This window comes from Perna viridis, chromosome 2 (assembly GCF_037379345.1).
Source record: "Perna viridis isolate PV_CMFRI_1.1 ecotype Kerala chromosome 2, ASM3737934v1, whole genome shotgun sequence".
NCBI classification, from domain to species: Eukaryota; Metazoa; Mollusca; class Bivalvia; order Mytilida; family Mytilidae; genus Perna; species Perna viridis.
The window spans coordinates 556,384-575,082 of NC_142446.1; the positions used below are offsets into that span (position 1 = coordinate 556,384).

Consider the following 18,699-nt stretch of genomic DNA (forward strand, 5'->3'; position numbering starts at 1 on the left):
CAAATAAGTTTCCAGTAAAAATATGAAAAAAATGTGGAAGGTACCTACTACCAAAGTTGGAACTATATTCGTTACAACGAAAACTAAGGGGAATTAATTGTATTTTCGTACCTGATTACACTTTGATATAGGTACCAGTATCGTATTACATATTCCTGAGCGGGTGTACGTCAAAACATTGATGCTATAAAAAATATAGTGCATTTTCTTTTTGCCTCTCTACAAACTAATGTTGTGTCAAAAGATATGAACAATGACTTATAAAATAGAGCAAACATCACACTGTAAGATGAAGATCTTTTTAAAAGAAAATCTAACATAATAACATAAAAATGTTCCACTGAAAAGGTTGGTTTGGTTAGTGCAAAACGAAAGTGAAAGTAGGGAAAATGGCTATTTATAGTTCGAGAATACTTTTCTGTCCGATCTTCGTGGACTCACCCTATTTTCTTTGCAGGAAATTATTTTTTCACAAGTCCTTAGAAATGCTAGTGAAAGTTTTATTGAATCAATTTACATATTTTTTTTTAAATCCTAAAAATATACACTTCACTATATAAGTCTATGGGAAAATTAATACGATACTGAGAACTATAGTACAATACCTTGTACAATATGGTTCGTCATCGTTGTAGACAAATATATGGAATGTGATTTGATTACTTTGCAATAGTCAGAATTTTTGTACTGGAATAGATTGTCTGGTGACTGAAAGTACGATTGGGTACTCAGTGTTAAAAATTCGTTTCTTCTTTTTCTTTGTTGTTTCGTGTCGTCAATTTCTCAAACGCAAATTGGTAATTTTTAGGAATTGGACATGTGCGTCCTTTGGCGGCCATTTGTAATTTGAAACAGTCGGAAGAAGCTTCGTTGGAATTTAATAGACTATAAGTCTGTTTGACGTTGCCAAACTAGTTATTTAACGATTGCACCGAAAACGGAGACCCAAGATATTGTCAAGAATGAGTGATATAGATCCAAATAAGCTGAAAGTCGCAGAGTTGCGTGATGAATTGAAAGCTAGGGGTCTTGATACGAAAGGAACTAAGGCAGTCCTCGCCAAACGTCTCAGCAAAGCATTGAAGGAAGAAAAGGGCGAAGCAGGTATTTCAACAAAATTAAAAACAAAAAACAAAAGGGAAGATCAGTCGAACTGAAGGATCTGCTCAAGTCAAAATCTAGGACATTACTTGTCAAGATTGAAGAAAGCAATTATTTTGTTCCTGCAACCTTGCTAATTGCATTTTTATACAGTATTCTACGCATAAGCAAGTTTCTTCTATTAAAATATGTTAATAAAACTGCATGTATAACAAAAGCTTAAACATCAATGTTTTAAGAAGACTCGCCTGGCGGTGACTAGTGCTGGATAATTTTTTTCGCAATGTTTTTTATTTCACTGCTAACATTTCTTTAAGTTAGAATATACATAAATCCATCAATCTCAATGAAAAGCAAGATTTTGAAAAGAACCACTGAAAATTCCCAAATTGAAGTATCGCTTAAGCAGTGCGCATTAACGAAAATAAATTTTGAAGACAGTAATCTTAAAATTTTGCACAGTTTATCCTTTACTATATTCATTTGCTGATAAATAAGCAAGGTATTATAGAGATGGATTATTCACAAAAAGGGTGGCATGTGGGCTCTGTGGTTTCACAGTACTCTGAATTTCCTAAAAATTTTTGATTCCATGTGTGGACGTGTTCGTTATATAAAGTGTCAATGGCCTTGACCTTTTTACTAGTAAACAGGAGAAACGAACTGGTTAAAACGACTTGGGGAAACTGCAGGTAGTGCAGCAGGGGACATGATCGTTCCCTCTGACCCTGCTGACACATCACTGCGAACTTGGAGAATTTCATGCAAAATGGAAAACAGAATGTGCCTGGGTCTTGGTAGGATATGATCGTGATAAGAACAGAAGGAATCTAAGTGGAGCTGGAACATCTAAATGATTGACAGTTTGAATCAGCAGTATAATATTTTCTTAATTCAATTGAGGTGCATATATGGTACCTCTCACCTAAAAATGAAACTTTAAAGTGTTAACAAACCTAACAGAGTCTGCAAAAACTTTTGCCCTGTCAGTCATGGGACAAATCGAAATTCTTCATGGATGCCAAGATGCTTTTCATTTTTGGGGTATTGACTTTCATGAAGTTGTGGAATTTTTTTTCTCAATCTGTTTTCAGAAATGTCTATAAATACTGTTTGATCTATTTCCCATTTTGCATGTGATTAGTTTATGATCAATATGATTGTTTGAATATCAATAATCTTATTTTATCATAATCATTCTTCAGCAGCATATTTTATAATCAATGAAAATTTTTCTGCTTCAGTCTGCTCAAAGTCAAACTCATCACCACTGTCCATTTCCCCATTAGCTGTTAAATCGTAGCTCTCAATCTTTTCCTTTTTTCTGATTTTATGATCTAACGTTAAAAATCACAAAAAAATAGATAAGAGTTACATGTTTCGCAGCTATTTCCCCATCATCATCATCTTTCATAGGAGCTGTATTATTAGTCTGAACATAAGACAGTACAGTCACACTGACATCATCCACCCAGATTCTTTATTTGCTTCTTGCTTAGCTGGCCGTTGTTAAAGTGTTGAATAGGCCACATTAGCACGTTGTCAAAAATCTGGTACCCGATGTCAAACCAGAAATGGAATTACCCAAACCAGTCAACATCTAATAACCAAACAAGAAATTAAACCAACAAAGCACCATGATGGCCATTTTTTACTGGCGGTCCTTGGACCGTCGCTCATGATAAAAACATCAGACAAACCCGTTTTTTAACAGGCAAGACGGACAAATTTTGCGAACTCTGGACCTGAGGTTAACTTATCTGTAGATTGAATATTTCCTGTTACATTTATCTAAAAATTGCCCACTATCATACTGCTATATTAGCCCCTTCTATTCTGAAAATGACCCATTGGCCCTTTTTTTGCAATTTTCTGGAATGAACACTGTGGATATACATGTAGTTTCAATAATATGGGTAGAGGTTGAATCTATAAAAATGGGTTCCCTATTTCAATTAGTTCCTGTATTTGTAGCTGTTGAAGAAGGAAGGAGAAATGATTTTCTGCTTGTTTGTTTACCTTTACTTGACTCGCTTCAAGTGTAATGCTGATATGAAAATGGATAGATAACAGATAATAGTGGCACTGAAAGAATAAGATAACTTATGAAACCACCCCAACAATCTGAGACTTCTGAAATTTGAAAATAAAAATATAGGATATTGAGGGAAAAAAAAACAGAAAAAAAAATACATACTTGATGGAATGGAGTGAAAATTGGACCATCACTAGATAAACATGTTTTTCTGTTGTGCAGGAATATTAATGTATAAATACATTAGTATGAATGATACATGTAGTAAAAACAAAATAATCACTTGTGATAGTTTCAGGTGGTGATGATTCAACTTTAGATGAATCCTCCCAAGACTTAAGTCATCAAAGTCTGGATGAAAGTTCACAAGAAGCCCCAGCTGAATCTCAGGAAAGCAAAGTTGAAGAACCCCAGGAAGTTGTTTCTGAAGAAAAGGTATTCCTTATCCATGTATTTGACAAGCTAAGACCTTTAAAGTTGTAACCTACAATGTATTGTCAGGGAGAAGTTAGATTCAGGTCAGGTTATCTTAAAATTTGTTTAGTGATTTATCTAGTGCTCATCATTTTCCACATCAACAAAAAAAATAAAATGATGGTTTTTATACGACCACAAAAGATTTACCTGTTGTATAATAGTATTACCCTACCAGCGTTGTAGTTGTTGGCATCCATTAACTTAGTAAAACTTATCAAATCTTTTTTTAATTTGAACACATTGTTCCTAGGGACATGGTGGAGGACCCTATAAGATTTGAAGATTTTTGCCCCGCCTCTTTTGGAAATAAAGGTCTAAAAGGGAAAATGGGTGTAATCATAAAGCTTATTGTTGATCCAGTTTTGGTAATTAAGATCTCATTCTGCTCCTTTCAAAATTCTATTATGAAATTTTTACAGGGTAGGCTTATTTATCTTCAACTGTTTTGGAGTTAAAGGGGTACAAAATTGGGTCATGCCAAAAAAAAAAACCCAACCTTTTTATTCGATTTTTGATTTATCAATATACTTAATGTTCATGCATGGAACTTTCTTCCTGTTTCTGAACACTACGCTGAAATGTAATCCAAATGTAATTCCTTTTATAACATTCAGTACATCTTTTACAACTTGTAAATATGTTTCTGATAATTATTCAGCTCAATAATATTCTTTTATTTTTACAAATAAAATTAAGATGTAGTGTTCAAAATTAAACTGAAGATTTTAGGGACTCTTTTTGGGATGTTTAGTTATAAATTAGTATTTAGGGAATGAAGTTCTTGCTGTAATGTGTCAAGAAGCATTTAATATGCTAAACATGTTCCATTTAATACAATTATCAGTCCAAATCTCCATCCTGCATATGTATCATCAATATTTATGATTAATAAACAGAAAGTGAAGAGCAGTGATTTTAATTAAGTGATGTTGCGGAAAAATTCAAATTTATTAAAAGTGTCTAGTTTTGAAACTTTTATATTAATCAAGGAAATTTATTTCCTTAAGCTGAAATTAGTTACATTGGAGTATAATTACAATTTAGGATAATACTGTGTGGAAATATGTTTGAATGTGATTGCAAATTAACTTTTGGACAGGTTTAAAAAATTGTGAAAAAGGTGAAACAGATAAAAATTTGTAAATGTGTGTGAAGTTGGATACTGTTTAATGTTTGATTACAATTTTTATGTCAGAAATAAGTAGTATTGATTGACATTCTGTTTATACATACAATGTATTAGGAAAAACACTTGTTAGTAATACAGTGAAACTTCTCCAAACCGGCCAACACTAGGACAAGAAAAAATGGCCGGTTTTGTGAAAAATAGCAATGCATTCTAAGTGCTGTTTCCATTAAAGTGTTCTATAACCCTATACCTTCTCAGTTTGTTGGTCGAGACATGTTTAATGCCAATTTAAAACTTTTGGCCTTTCATTACATTTCAAAGCTTGCATCATTTGTAAATGATTTGATTTTACAAACAGTATTGCTGACAAAATAATGTTCATGGTTTTGAAAGAATGTGTATTAAAGATCAAAGGGCTATTGATGGTAATTAATTATTTGTATTGTTTTTGTAAATTACCTACCAACAAAGTCTAATAATTTCACCTTTATGTTGTTTTGGCTTGGGTACAGGTCACATTAATTGACAGTTCAAAAATCGTAAAGGTTGTACTATCAAATGACCCCGGTTGCCTGACTTGTGTACACACCAATTAACAGCCGATCAGTGACAAAATGTAATGTCTTGATTAAATTTGTTTTTTAAACAACTGTCCCCTTCAATTATCAATCTGTCCACTGATGAAATGCAAACTGGTCAGTGAATGAATCATTAATTACGTAATATTACGTAATCATTTACAGTTTTGTTGACACATTTATTACAGGTGAACATCAATCGGGCGGCCGGAATTGAGAGGTGGTTTTTATTTAAAATTTGTAACTAAAACTGTGAAAAACTGGCTGATGTACAGCTTCAGGGGGTGGTTGGTCTATTGAAGACAAAACACACAGTTTTTAAGGTATATTGGCCAGGACTTTTGAGAACGGCCGGTTTGAAGGGAAGACCGGTTTTTTGAGGGTTTGGTTTGAAAAAGTTTCACTGTATATGGGAAATGCAAATATATTGATTATAGTTAAATTTTACATCATGTAATCTTTTAAATTTTGTTCATGCTACAATTTTCACAAGGATGAAAAAAAACAGTGCAAACAGCACACTGATTTCGAAATTATTTTTATTGGATTCCTTATGAATATCCCTGGTATACATTGTCAATCATATTTCAGATATCTCTTTCTGTTTTCAAGATTTTAGGGGCCAAAGGGGCCACACCCAAAACAATTTATCGCTTTTTCGAAATTTGCCATCACTTAGCGTCTGTTCTTGTCGTCTATTCACAATTTTAAAAAAAATCTTTTCCTCTGAAACTACAAGCGGAATTATGTGAAACTTTGCATGGATGTTCCTTATGGTGTCTTGCACAAAATTTTGATCCATAAAAAAACATGGCTGCAGTAGCTAAAAAGTAGAACATACATGTAGGAGTCAAACATATTTTTTTGTAAATATTTCCAAAACCATAAGGTTAAGCCAGATTCTTGAGGGGTAAAAGTGTTCAGCATGATGAGGTCTATCTGTGTACAAACATAAACTGTGAATATCCATGGAACTTGGTTATAAAATTGCCGATCATGGATCAAATCCAATCAACAGGTTATCACGCATCCACCGGAGGCCGTGGGCATGGACACTATACTGTCCACCTGACACAGTGGGCATGTGGACGTCTGTCCACCAAGGACACAAAGGGTGGGCAAAGCGTGAATAACTTGATTAGTCCACGGTGGACAAGTGGAATGGTCAAAATAGTCGTTAGCTGTAGTGTATTATGATCAAATAAAGACGTCAGAAGACATTTTGGTGGTCATTAGCAGTTGCTGAATACAACCGTTGATGGCCACTGACATGATCTTTTTGTTTGGTAAACAGCTTTTATATTGTTGTCTTTAGTCAGTGGTAAGTAACTTGTTTTTCTTTTAGTATTATAATTGAAAACTTATTCTTGTGTTAAAAGCCTTAAAAAATCCTAAATTTAGCCCTTATTTTTTAAGAATTTGGCCCTAAAAATATTTTTTACAAAAAGTCACTTGAAAGCCTGATGATATGTTATGAAATACAAGATGCCATTCCACAAAAGAAGGCTTTGATTGATTTTTTTTAGTTGTGACTTGAATCATTCAGGAATTAGGGGTCTAAAAATAGTCAGAAAGAAACATTTTCATGATACAACTGTGTCTGGTCAATAACTTGATTATAAGTGAATAGATCTCTTAGAAATTGAACCACAAGGTGCCATACCACTAAAGAAAGGCATTTTCATGATATTGAGACAGTATGATTGTATGGGTGAAATTGTACCATGAAGTGTCAAACAAATGTTTTAAAGGGAGTGTCAGTCTGATGTAAATATCTAGGAAGTTGACATTAGTCAAAGGTAACTCAACCCTGGCTACATGTATGTGCATCTTGTTAAATCATATTCTGTATTCAGAAACCAATTAACATAATAAAATAACTTATCAAATTCAAGAACAATGGGTGTTCCATCAGGTATTGTCTAAAATACTTGAAATTTCCTGAATTAAAAGAAGAAAATGGCTGGCTCTTATTTACTTTTCTTATTGCCATGTGACTTTTGGCATGAAAATTTGAAAATAGATGAGAAGAAAAAGTCTAAAAATAAATACATATGTTAAGCCATGTAAAATTGATCATTTGGATCTCAGACAGTGATTTCGGAAAAAATGGCTTGGTAGGTAGGTTTAATTGAGTTTACAGTTCATCCCAGTGTTACTATGTAGACTTGGGTAGGGATTTTCGGCTTGTATAAATGTCATTATCGGTTTCTCTTTCTTTGGAGATATGTTACAATTTTTCTTGTCTTATTTTAAACAGTATTAAATGCTTTTTTTTTTCCATTAACTTTTGTTTGTAGATACAATGTATTTATGATATATTGAGATTTAGCAAATAAAACACTGGTGTCTTTAGTATTTTCCTATGTCACTTTTGCCAATTATTTCCTTAAGAAAAAAAAATTAGAAAACGTTAAAGCTGCATTAGCTGCCAAATTTGTCCAGTTTTGATTGTACTGAATTTTGCTGATTCAATGAAATGAGTTAGTAGTAATGTCGATAATACCTATGGAATATTGTAAAAACAACATTTTTTAAATCAGAGAAGATCAATAGCTCTGATCTAATTATTTTTCGCCATTTCTTCCGAAGATCGCCGACAGGACATTCACCTGGTTTAAAAATATTTTAACCTTTGTAAAAAAATAACAATAAGGGATACACAAGTAAGCATGTGTATTGTTTTCATTTCATTTCATCTAGTTCTTGATTAATTTTCAAATAAATAATGGCCGTATTTGAGCCAATTATGTAACAATAGGTTAATTTCAAAAGGATCCTTGCATTATATTCTAACTTTTTTCTTTTACTGCTTGAGTCTGTCGGTCTTCCTTATTGTTGAATAACCACTTTCACTTTACAATCAGATTTGTTATTAAAGATGTGACCCTTACAGCACATGTGCAGATTATGGTCACAAGAAGTCACGTATGGATTTATCTAGGTTGATTTTTGTCTTGTAAGACAATAAATATATAGACACCTATTTCATGTATTTAATGCATTTTATTTGTGGATATCTAATGAAGTTATACAGGAAAAGTTCAATTTAGTAGAAATAATTCAAAGTTCAGGTATATTTCAGCAGAAACGAAAATGACCGCTAATGCAGCTTTAAATATTTAAAATAATACATGGAAATGTTTTATAAGACTTATACAATGAGAGTATTTGGATTTAAGCCTGCTGATGACACAGAGCAAGTTGAGAGCCAACCTGAAGTAGAGTCTGAACCAGCTGAAGAAGAAGCAGTTGAGCCAAAACAAGAAGAAATACCAGAGTCCAAGCAGGAAGAAACACCTGAGTTCAAGCAGGAAGAAACACCTGAGTTCAAGCAGGAAGAAACACCTATGGAGGAAGGAAAGCCAGAAGAATCAGCAGACAAACAGAATGGTGATGGTACTAATATTGAGGAAGAATTAGCTGGTCAAGAATTTGAAACTGTTGATGAGGCTCCTTGTGATGATGGTAAGTGTGTTTATACAAATATATACTGCTACATGTACATGTATGTTGATTATGACAAGTGGATTGCATTTTAAACATGTTTGGGCTGTTGCCATTACTTGGTGTCTTATGTCGTCTGTCAACTTTCCTTCAAGCATCTTCTCTGAAACTCCTGGATAGAACTTCATAAAAGTTGGTAAGAATGTTTCTTAGAATGTCCTTCACAAACTTGCGTTTGGATGCTTTATAGGGTTGCAAAAAAGCGGTTGTATTATGTTACACTATACTCAGAGTAGAATGGTGGATGTATTATTTTTAGCTCACCTGGTCATTGGCCATGTGAGCTATTGCCATCACTTGGTGTCTGTTGACGTCGTCGTCATTAATTTCTTTAGTTAAACATCTTTTCAGAAACTACTGAATGGATTTGGATGAAACATAAGATGATTGTTCATTAGAGTATTCTGCACGAAATGACCATTTTGAAAAACATGGCCACCATTACTAAAAATAGAACATAGGGTCAGACAGCAGATTTTTGAATACATCACCAAAACCATTAGGTTTAACCAAATTCTGACGAAATTGAATGTATTCAGCATGATGAGATCTATCTGTGGTCAAATTTTGGTGAAAATCTGGTGATATTGGAGTTATTGTCCTTTTTTGAACGTTTTTTGCTGTTTTTGATTATTTTAATTAAAAAAATCTTCACCCCAGAAACTACTTTACAGAATTCAATGAAAGTTGGTATTTTTGTTTATTAGGGTATTCTGCACAAAATGACCGGTCGATATCTGTTTAACCATTGAAAATTTGTTTTGTTAAATTGCCAAATGTAAATTGGCAAACCAATGGCAAATTATACATATTCCAGTCGTCCGATTTTCCTCGCTAAAAAGGCTTTTCTTTGTGAAGACGGCAAAATGTATTCATACAACATTCCAGACAGGTGCCCGTTTTGTCCGCTTTCCATCTGGAAGTATTCGGTAGTTTCATCGTATAAAATAGTTCCATTCAACACAAATGAGTATAATAACGATACAGAGAATGAGAAGTGTATGCGCAGTTGTTATCTCATGTTTATTTTAGTTTATTTCTCAAACCACAAAACGTATTCTAATAATAGATCGGGAAAGCCCTATCACTGAGATAATTACATAAACAACATGGCGGTCCGCATTTTAGTGACTCGGTGGATCAAGGAAAGACGCAAAATATAAGTGGTCTTCCGATTTAAAAATATATCTTTAGGTTGTACATTATCAGAAATCAACAGGATACTTTTCTGGTGGTATTTTACAGCTTTTGTTGGTGTAAATTTGAAATAAAACAACCACAGACCTGTGGTAAAAGGAAGTTATTTATATTATGATGCATGTACCCAGGTTGCACCAGTTTATTTCTGTAATCATTTTCTGACATCCCTGTCAAAATGTCCTCTAAAACTGATTCTGATGAATTTGATGGTTTTAATCAAGCTGAGGTTCAGAAAGCTGAAGCTAGGCTCCAAAGACTATTGCAACTACAAGGTATAGGGGATGATGATACTGATGCTGATGGTCAAGTAAGTTCTGAAGAGTCTGATACTGACGGTTTCCCTGGTCCAGGATGTTATTCCAGTTGAATAATGGTTGGCATGATGTCTTTGTTTATCATGAGAGAGGTTTTCCTCATCTTTTCAACCCCAATGGCAGAACTGGGCCAACAAGGAACATGGGGCCGGAGAAAGAGTCCCTTGATTTCTTAAAACTGTACTTGAGTGCAGCATTTAATCAATTTCTAGTTACCGAAACTGACCGGTATGCACAGTTACAAAAGGTATTGCATCCAAATGAAAATAAAATGCAATGGTCATGTCCAACAATACCTGAGATGAATGCTTTTCTTGGGCTCTGTTTCATGATGGGGATAGATCGAAAACCTTCAACAAAGATGTTGGTTGACAGATTCATTTCTTCTTTCTCCCTTATTTCTACATACTATGAGCAGAGACCGCTTTCTACAGATTATGAGATACCTCCATTTTTACAACTCTGAACAAGAACCTCTTCCTGGCCATAAAAATTTCGATTCTGTCTTCAAAGTCAAACCCCTTGTTAATCATTTCAACTCTCACTTTCAACAAGAATTCACCCCAAGAAGTAATATTACTATAGATGAGACAATGATTCCATTTAAAGGTAGATTGCAATTCTGACAATATATGCCTCAAAAACCTCACAAATGTGGTGTAAAAGCCTGGGTTTTAGCAGAGTCAACAACTTCATATGTGCAATATGTTGACATTTATCCAGGTAGAAATTGAAATCCACAAGAAAACCTTGGGTCGAACGTAGTGAAAAGGTGCCTTCAGAATTGGAATTTGAGAAACAGGGGTTATCATGTTTATACTGATAACTTTTTCACTGGCCCTGAACTTTTCTCTGTTGTGTATGAAAATTTACGAACATCAGCTTGTGGCACAGTGAGATACAATAGAAGAGGTCTACATAGAGACATTATGTGCAAAAAAAAAACACTTGGCATCAATGAAAGGGGTGACATGAAATTTCGGCAAAAGGGACGTCTTGTTGCCTGTGTATGAAAAGACAAGAATTATGATTACATGTTGTCAAATATACATGACAGTGGAACATCAGGGGTTCAAAGAGTCTTCAACCAGAATGGAAATTTCTCCAGAGAACCTTTTCTATGTCCCGTGTCTGTCAAGGACTATTCAACTTACATGGGAGGAGTAGACACAGCAGGTCAATATATCCAGTACTACTGCTTCAAACACAAGACCAACAAATGGAGTAAACATGTCTTCCTTTTGCTGATTGAAATTGCCAAACTTAATGCTTTTAAGTTGTTTCAGTTGAACACAAACTCTAACATGACATTTCTGGAGTTTTCTGTAATGATTTCTAAGGGTTTGGTGAATGGATTTACTTCCATCACCAAGAGGGGTAGACCAACCTTGACGCCAGTGGAAAACCGTCTTACTCAGCGGCACATTCCTACCACATTTGAGAAGAAGTCAAAATGCCATCTCTGCTACAGAAGACATATGAATGATGAGGCCATCCCAATGAAACAAACTAAATTTGGATGTGCTGACTGTGGAAAACACTTATGTCTGCCAGAGTGTTTCACTAAATTTCACACTAAAAGGGATTGCTATGATTAAGATATTGAAAGCTCAATTGACATTGTACTTACATTAATTAATCAGTTACTAAAACTTTATTATTTCTTAACTTAATTGGAAATAATCTTTGTTAATCAAAACTTCCCTTACTCGTTATAATTTTTTGTACATACAACAAATAATCATTCACATTTTTTCATGCAAAATTCGACTTTTAGAATGAGTTTGTTTGTTTGTTGGGGTTTAGCGTCCGAGCAGCAATATTTCAGCTATATTCAGACGATGAACATGAAATTGATGATAACATGAACATGAAATGATGATGAAATGAAAAAGGGATGGGACACAAGGACAATGGGGTCGACAAATTTTGATTGCCACTGGAAATAGGGAGAGGTGGGTAGGGTCTGGCAATTTAGCCTCCTGTGGTGGAGCCTTATGGTTCCTACTCCAGGAGAATACCACAGTAGGGTTCTTTAACGTACGAGGAACGTGGCATCTTTCCCAACACGGTGCACCACTATGGTTTGCGGTCAGGTTTTCCGTATTATAGCCTGACAACCCCAGCATGTAACACGCCAGGGGTACCCCATTCCACCACCTGGGGCACACATCCCAGTTGCTCTGTTGGCAAAGCACCCTAGACCCCGGCTAGGGTTCTGAGCACTATTTAGTCGCCTTTTATGACAAGCTTAGCGCTGCTGCAGGCCTATTCTTTTAACACCCAGACCTGCACAGGGCCTTTTAGAATGAAAGTGAATACTCTAAACAAAACCTTATGAATAAAAAAAGGACATGCAGTGAAAATACTGAAAATCAGTCATTTTTAAGAATTAAGCAAATGTTTTAAATGATTAAGCAAATTCAATGTACATGTACTTACATGTATTAAATAGAAGAATGAAAAATTAAAATACATGTATACAAAAAAAAGTTGTTTTTTTTCGATTTTTCAAAATATTTTTTTTTTTTTTTTTACAGTTTAGTGTTATAAAGTTTCTTGTTGGCATTTTGTATTTGAAGTTAGTTGTTTAATCACTTTTATTTTAGTTAATGCTATTTATAGCATTGATGTTATTTTAGAAATGTTACTGTTATTACAAGCACTTTAAAAATTATTTTTGCAAAATGACACCCCGTAACTCCTTGTAACAACGCATTTTGAATTCAGTCTCTGAGGCGACATATCTTTGTTCAACTTGTCAAATTAATGCCAGCACTGAAAGTTCGCGAAAAATATTAATCCAGGGTTGAAAGTGATAAGGCTTGCAAAAGTCTTTATGGGATCAAAGTTGTGACAACTCCATGTAAGAGTTATTGCCCTTGACAGGATAACAATTTTTTTTTTTTTTTTTTTTAGTTTTCAGCTAATATCTTGAAAACTATGATAGATAGAATGAGACTTTCAGTTGCTGAAATGATTTTTATTATAAGGCCTACAAATGTCTCCAAGGATCAAAGTTGTCAGACAACTTCATGTAAGAGTTATTGTCCTTGAAAGGCAAAAAAATTATGCTTTTGCAGTTTTCAGCCAATAAACTTTCAGTTGATGAAATGATCCTTATGATAAATTCTACCAAAGTTTACATGGAGTCAGAATTTTCAGATAACTCCTTATTAGAGCGATTCAGGCTCCTGGGAGCCTCTTGTTGGAGTTGTTGCCTTTGAAAGGCATAAATTTAACCAGGTGAGCAATGTAGGCTCCTGGCAGCTATGTCTATGTAGAAATAGTATTTCATATTTTTATCAAGTATTAATGTAATCTTTTGATTTTTGAATTCTGCACTTTAAAATTTATAATTACTATAATAATTATAAATAAAACACTTCGAATGTATTGATTGTTGTACCAACAATTTTGATTCAAGTGAAGGACTTGCAAAAACAGTCTGGTGATGCCTTTTGTTTCTGATAGTTATAATAATTGAAAGTCTTCAGAAGCAAAAGAAACTACTTAAGCTTCCAAACCATCTAGATAATGTGTACGTAAGAATTGCAAAGAAAGCTCTTAATTAGGACTGTGAAAATTGTCAGTAATAAGTTCTTGTCCAAACAAGGATTAGACTGTGTCTTCAGCTGGTTGTTGTCTACTGCTAAAATGGTTCCAGTTTACTCATTTCTTATGTTATGTTTCAAATACAACCTATTATGTTTTATTCATAATTATTATAGTATTTATAGTAATTATCAATTTATAATTGTAGAATTAAAAAACCAAAAGATTGCATTAAATATTATTTCTACGTAATATCTCCCAATCCTTAGATGTAGCTGTAAATAAAAAAAAATGATTAAACAACAAATGATAAACATGCACAAAAAAAAAAGGAAAATGTACCAAATTTTTAATGACATGACTTAATTTTTAGTGCTCTTAATTAACAGATACAAAGCCTTGATGTAAGTAATAAGATACAAAGAATGTGCTTCAAAACAATTTCAAGTAACATTACATACCTATCAACTGACCCATTTGTTGGTGGGTCCCACCCAGGAATTTGTCCTTTCACTCTTGATTTTTCAATTACCTTATCGAATGTTTTCACCCGTAATTTCTAGTTTCGGTATTGTTCTGGTTTTTAGAATAAATGCTTTTGGTCTTTTCTGGTCTTATCAGAGCAATGGAAAGTTTAGTAATTGTTAATTACTCCGAGCCAATTAAGAAGTGTCACCTTTTTGAAAATACGTCCTGTCGTAATTAACCCCGAATTAAACATCAAGTAATTATTGGTTGATAATCAGATGATCGGGGCATGCAGGGTTATCTGACGATGATTGACAAATAGAAAACAAATCCCAATTGGATCTATCACCATTTATGGACAGCCAATCATTTGTTAGCTCACCTGGACCAAAGGTCTCTGTGAGTTTATGCCATCTCTTTATTCTCTCGTCCATTAGCTTAATGTATTTTGTTCAGCTGCATGAAAACCCCTTCAACAATTTCAACTAAACTTGGCAGAAATGGTGTATGCAAGGGCCTGTACTTAAAATCCACTGTTGTTCCACTTGAATGATTAAACAAGATGACCATATGAGGCCATTTAAGCTTCTAATGACCAATTTTCAAAGATTATCACTATTTCATTTATTTGTCTGCATACAGTCATTCTGGAACAAGTTTATAAACCCCATCATAATTCATGAAGCATCTATGAGCAAAGCAATTTTTCTGGTTTAGTTGAAAACCAAGAATGACTGTATGCAGACAAATAAATGAAATAACAATAATTAAGGCATCATTAAAGGTTAAAAGACAATTGAGACTCAAATCAGTTACCACAATATTAACAGGTAAAAATAATGTTGTTATAACAAATCCTTAGGCAAAAAAAGAAGCAAACATGTTAATCAAATAATTCAATTTCAGATGAAGGTAGGCATAGGAGAAAGAGATCACATTCCCGTCATAGGAGCAGATCTAGGGATAGAAGGAGGTCTCGTTCCAGAGACAGGAGGTAACATTAATGATGATCATGTTAACTGGGACAGCACACTAAGCTTTGTCTACAAATCCTTGTTCATTTTAATATTTAATTCATGATAGCAGAGTTAAATAAGCATGGGGAAATTCGTTTCATGAATTGACTTCCCATGCTGTTAGGTTGCTTGGTGGAGTGGTAAAACAACTTAAATTCAAATGTCTCCATTGTCTTAATGTTTTTTTTACTCTACCTAGTCTTTTGGTGGTATAAAAGATGAAAATATAAGCACTAATATACAATAATAACAAGAAATCACTTATTCACTATTCATTTATTTATACTTTCAACAAGTCATTGATTTGTGGTGTAAAACAATCACTATTGCTTAATTTTAGGAGGAGTAGGAGCAGATCACCCAAAAAGGTGGTAATGGAAGATGAAGCGTGGGAAATAGCAGAAGGAATGCTGCTTGATAGATGTAAGTATTTAATAACTATTAAAGAAGTACTGTCTGATACTAACTTGAAGCAAAACTTGCACTACAAATTTCTGAGGAGAACGTTTAGGCCGTTTTAACTTTTGTGAAAACAAATACATTCTGAATTAGGAAGACAATTTGGTGGACTTTTGCAGTGTCCTTGCTAGGGCCAAATGCTCCACCCCTATCACGCCTGCACCCCTCTTTCCCTTTTGAGTACCCCCTTAGTGCTCCACTACAATTATTTGATTGTCCAATTAAGATTACACACATGTTAATTATCCCAAGCCAATTATGTAGCGTCACCTTTATGCAACTATATACCTAACCTACATCCTGTCGTAACTAACTCCCAGGTAAGGCTCGGGTATTTTTGGTGATAAGCATTTTATAACCTTTGATTAATCAGATGATAGGGATATTGGGTGATAATTGACAAGTAGAAAATGAGTCATTTGTTAATGACTAATTTCTACTGCACATTTGATTTAACACATTCTTTCAATTTAACAGGTCTAAATTTTGTAGAACCATATGTGTAAACAATTATAGGATAACATGTTTGTTCGTTCAGAATGTCAGTTATCTCCCTTATAATTTTCAATTTTTACATTTTCAGTAGAAAAATATATTTTCGAAAAGTTGTGTTTGCAATATTTATCGGAAATAATATTTATTTAACTCAGTGATGATTTGGAAATCTGGTTGCAGCAATCTTGAATACTGTAAACCTATTAATCTTTGCGGATTCTGTTAAGTGAACATATTCGTGGGTATCAATTTTCGCGGATTGAAAAATTATCAGCATAATGTAGTGTTAAAAATCAATTTCACTGGTATTATTTTTCACACTTTTATGTTCACCGCAAAAATAGCGAAAATTAATACTTTACAGTATTTGTTACATTTTAACAGTGTCCAAAAAGATCTAAAACCAACAAAGTATTTTTGTGGACTTGAGTCTAGAAATTTTGCTAATAAGATTATACCTAAAATAGAAAAGGAAGATGGTACTATTGTAACAGATCAATTTGATATACTGACAGAAACAAAAAAATTTTATACAGAATTATATCGTTCTCGAGATGATCCGTTGAATACTTATAACCTAACTGATCTTGAAAATGATCTACAGGATTTGAGTTTCAATAGATTATCTGAGGATGAAAAGAATTCATTAGAAGGGGAGATAACTATCACAGAAGCCAGTGAGGTTTTGAAAAATATGAAGAATGACAAATCACCTGGCTCTCATGTTTATGTTTTAAACTCACTAAATTATGGGGCAATGATGGGAGAGTTGTCAGTTACACAGAAACAAGGTATTATTACTTGTCTTCCTAAAGACAATAAGCCAAGACACTTTTTAAAGAACTGGCGTCCTATTTATCTACTAAATACAGTATATAAAATTGGTTCTGGGGTTATTGCTAGAAGAATTAGAAAAGTTTTAGACAAATTTATAGACTTAGATCAAACTGGGTTTATAAATGGTCGGTTTATAGGAGATAATATCAGATTGATTTATGATATTTTGCAATATACCGAAGAAAAAGATATACCTGGTTTGTTATTGTTAATAGATTTTGAGAAAGTGTTTGACTCTGTGTCATGGAGCTTTCTATTAAATGTTTTGAGTTACTTTAATTTTGGAGACTCTATTATACAGTGGGTCAAAGTATTTTACAAAAACATTAACTCTGCCGTTATACAGTGTGGGAACTTATCTGTTTTTTTTTTCAAATCGGTCGAGGGTGTAGACAGGGGGATCCTTTGTCTCCCTACCTCTTCATTCTGTGTGCAGAAATACTTGCTATCAGAATTCGGGGTAAGAAAAATATTTCTGGTATTCAGGTTTTTGAAGTAGATCATAAACTGTCTCAATATGTCGATGACATATCATTGATATTGGACGGGTCAGAGAAATCTTTAAATGCAACTATGCAAGAGCTAGATTGGTATGCAAACATATCTGGGAAAACCCAGGTTGTTTGGATGTGCAGCAAAAAGTATAGCGAAGATGTGCTTTGCCCTGAAAGACATTTGTCTTGGGGAGCAACAACTTTCAAATTACTAGATGTATATTTTGATGTTAATCTTGTTAATATGATAGGTATGAACTATGATGAAAAGTTGGTTAAGATTAAAAGTCTAATTAACACATGGTCGAAGAGAAATTTGACTGTCATTGGTAAAATATCAGTTGTTAAAACTCTGATATTACCAATTCTAAACCATCTTATGTTAACATTACCACGTCCAAAAAGTGTGGTCATAAATAAAATAAATGGCCTTATTTACTCGTATATTTGGAATTCACCTACAGGCAGGGTAAAGAAGGAGATTTTACAAAAAAATCATGCTGAAGGTGGACTGAAAATGATAAATATTGCATGTTTTATGGATGCTTTAAAATCCACCTGGGTTAGAAAAGTTTTCAATTCTGAGAGTAAATGGCTTAATATATTATATTCTATTGTTGATAGAGAAAAACTTTTAAAATGTGGGAATGGATATGCAGTGTCAGTAAAATGTAAAAATATGTTTTGGAAAGATGTATTTAATGCTTGGAACAGTATTATTGAAAAAGATAAAGATGATAGCTGGAAATTTTTTGTTACTAGTCCCTTGTGGTGGAATAAAAATATTGTTGGTAATAAACCTGTATTTTATGAGGATTTTTTTCAAAAAGGTATTATCTTTGTAAACGATATTTTGAAAGAAGATGGATACTTTTTGTCTAAATTAAAACTTCAGCAGAAATTTGCTTTTAATATTGATACTATGAAGTATAAGAGTTTAATATCTGCACTAAGACAGACAAAGAGATCTTTTGTGTACAATGATGATAATGTTGTATGTCCATTCTGTCCGAATTATATTACATTGTTTATGA

At 33.6% G+C, this 18,699-nt stretch overlaps 1 protein-coding gene across 2 annotated transcripts in view; it reads left to right on the forward strand.

The window, feature by feature from the left end:
- The first annotated feature begins 813 nt into the window (after positions 1-813).
- The window catches only part of LOC148623229 (heterogeneous nuclear ribonucleoprotein U-like protein 1), a 51,579-nt gene continuing 33,693 nt past the window's right edge, over positions 814-18,699 (forward strand). Inside the window, exons 1-5 of one of the 2 annotated variants that reach the window (XM_088564902.1) lie at positions 814-1,104; positions 3,435-3,571; positions 8,503-8,788; positions 15,271-15,358; positions 15,721-15,803. In XM_088564902.1, coding sequence (XP_088421028.1) covers positions 963-1,104; positions 3,435-3,571; positions 8,503-8,788; positions 15,271-15,358; positions 15,721-15,803 — 736 coding nt within the window. In that variant the 5' untranslated portion in view covers positions 814-962. Of the gene's footprint in view, positions 1,105-3,428; positions 3,572-8,502; positions 8,789-15,270; positions 15,359-15,720; positions 15,804-18,699 lie in introns of both variants that reach the window. The other variant, XM_088564900.1, reaches the window with a different exon arrangement.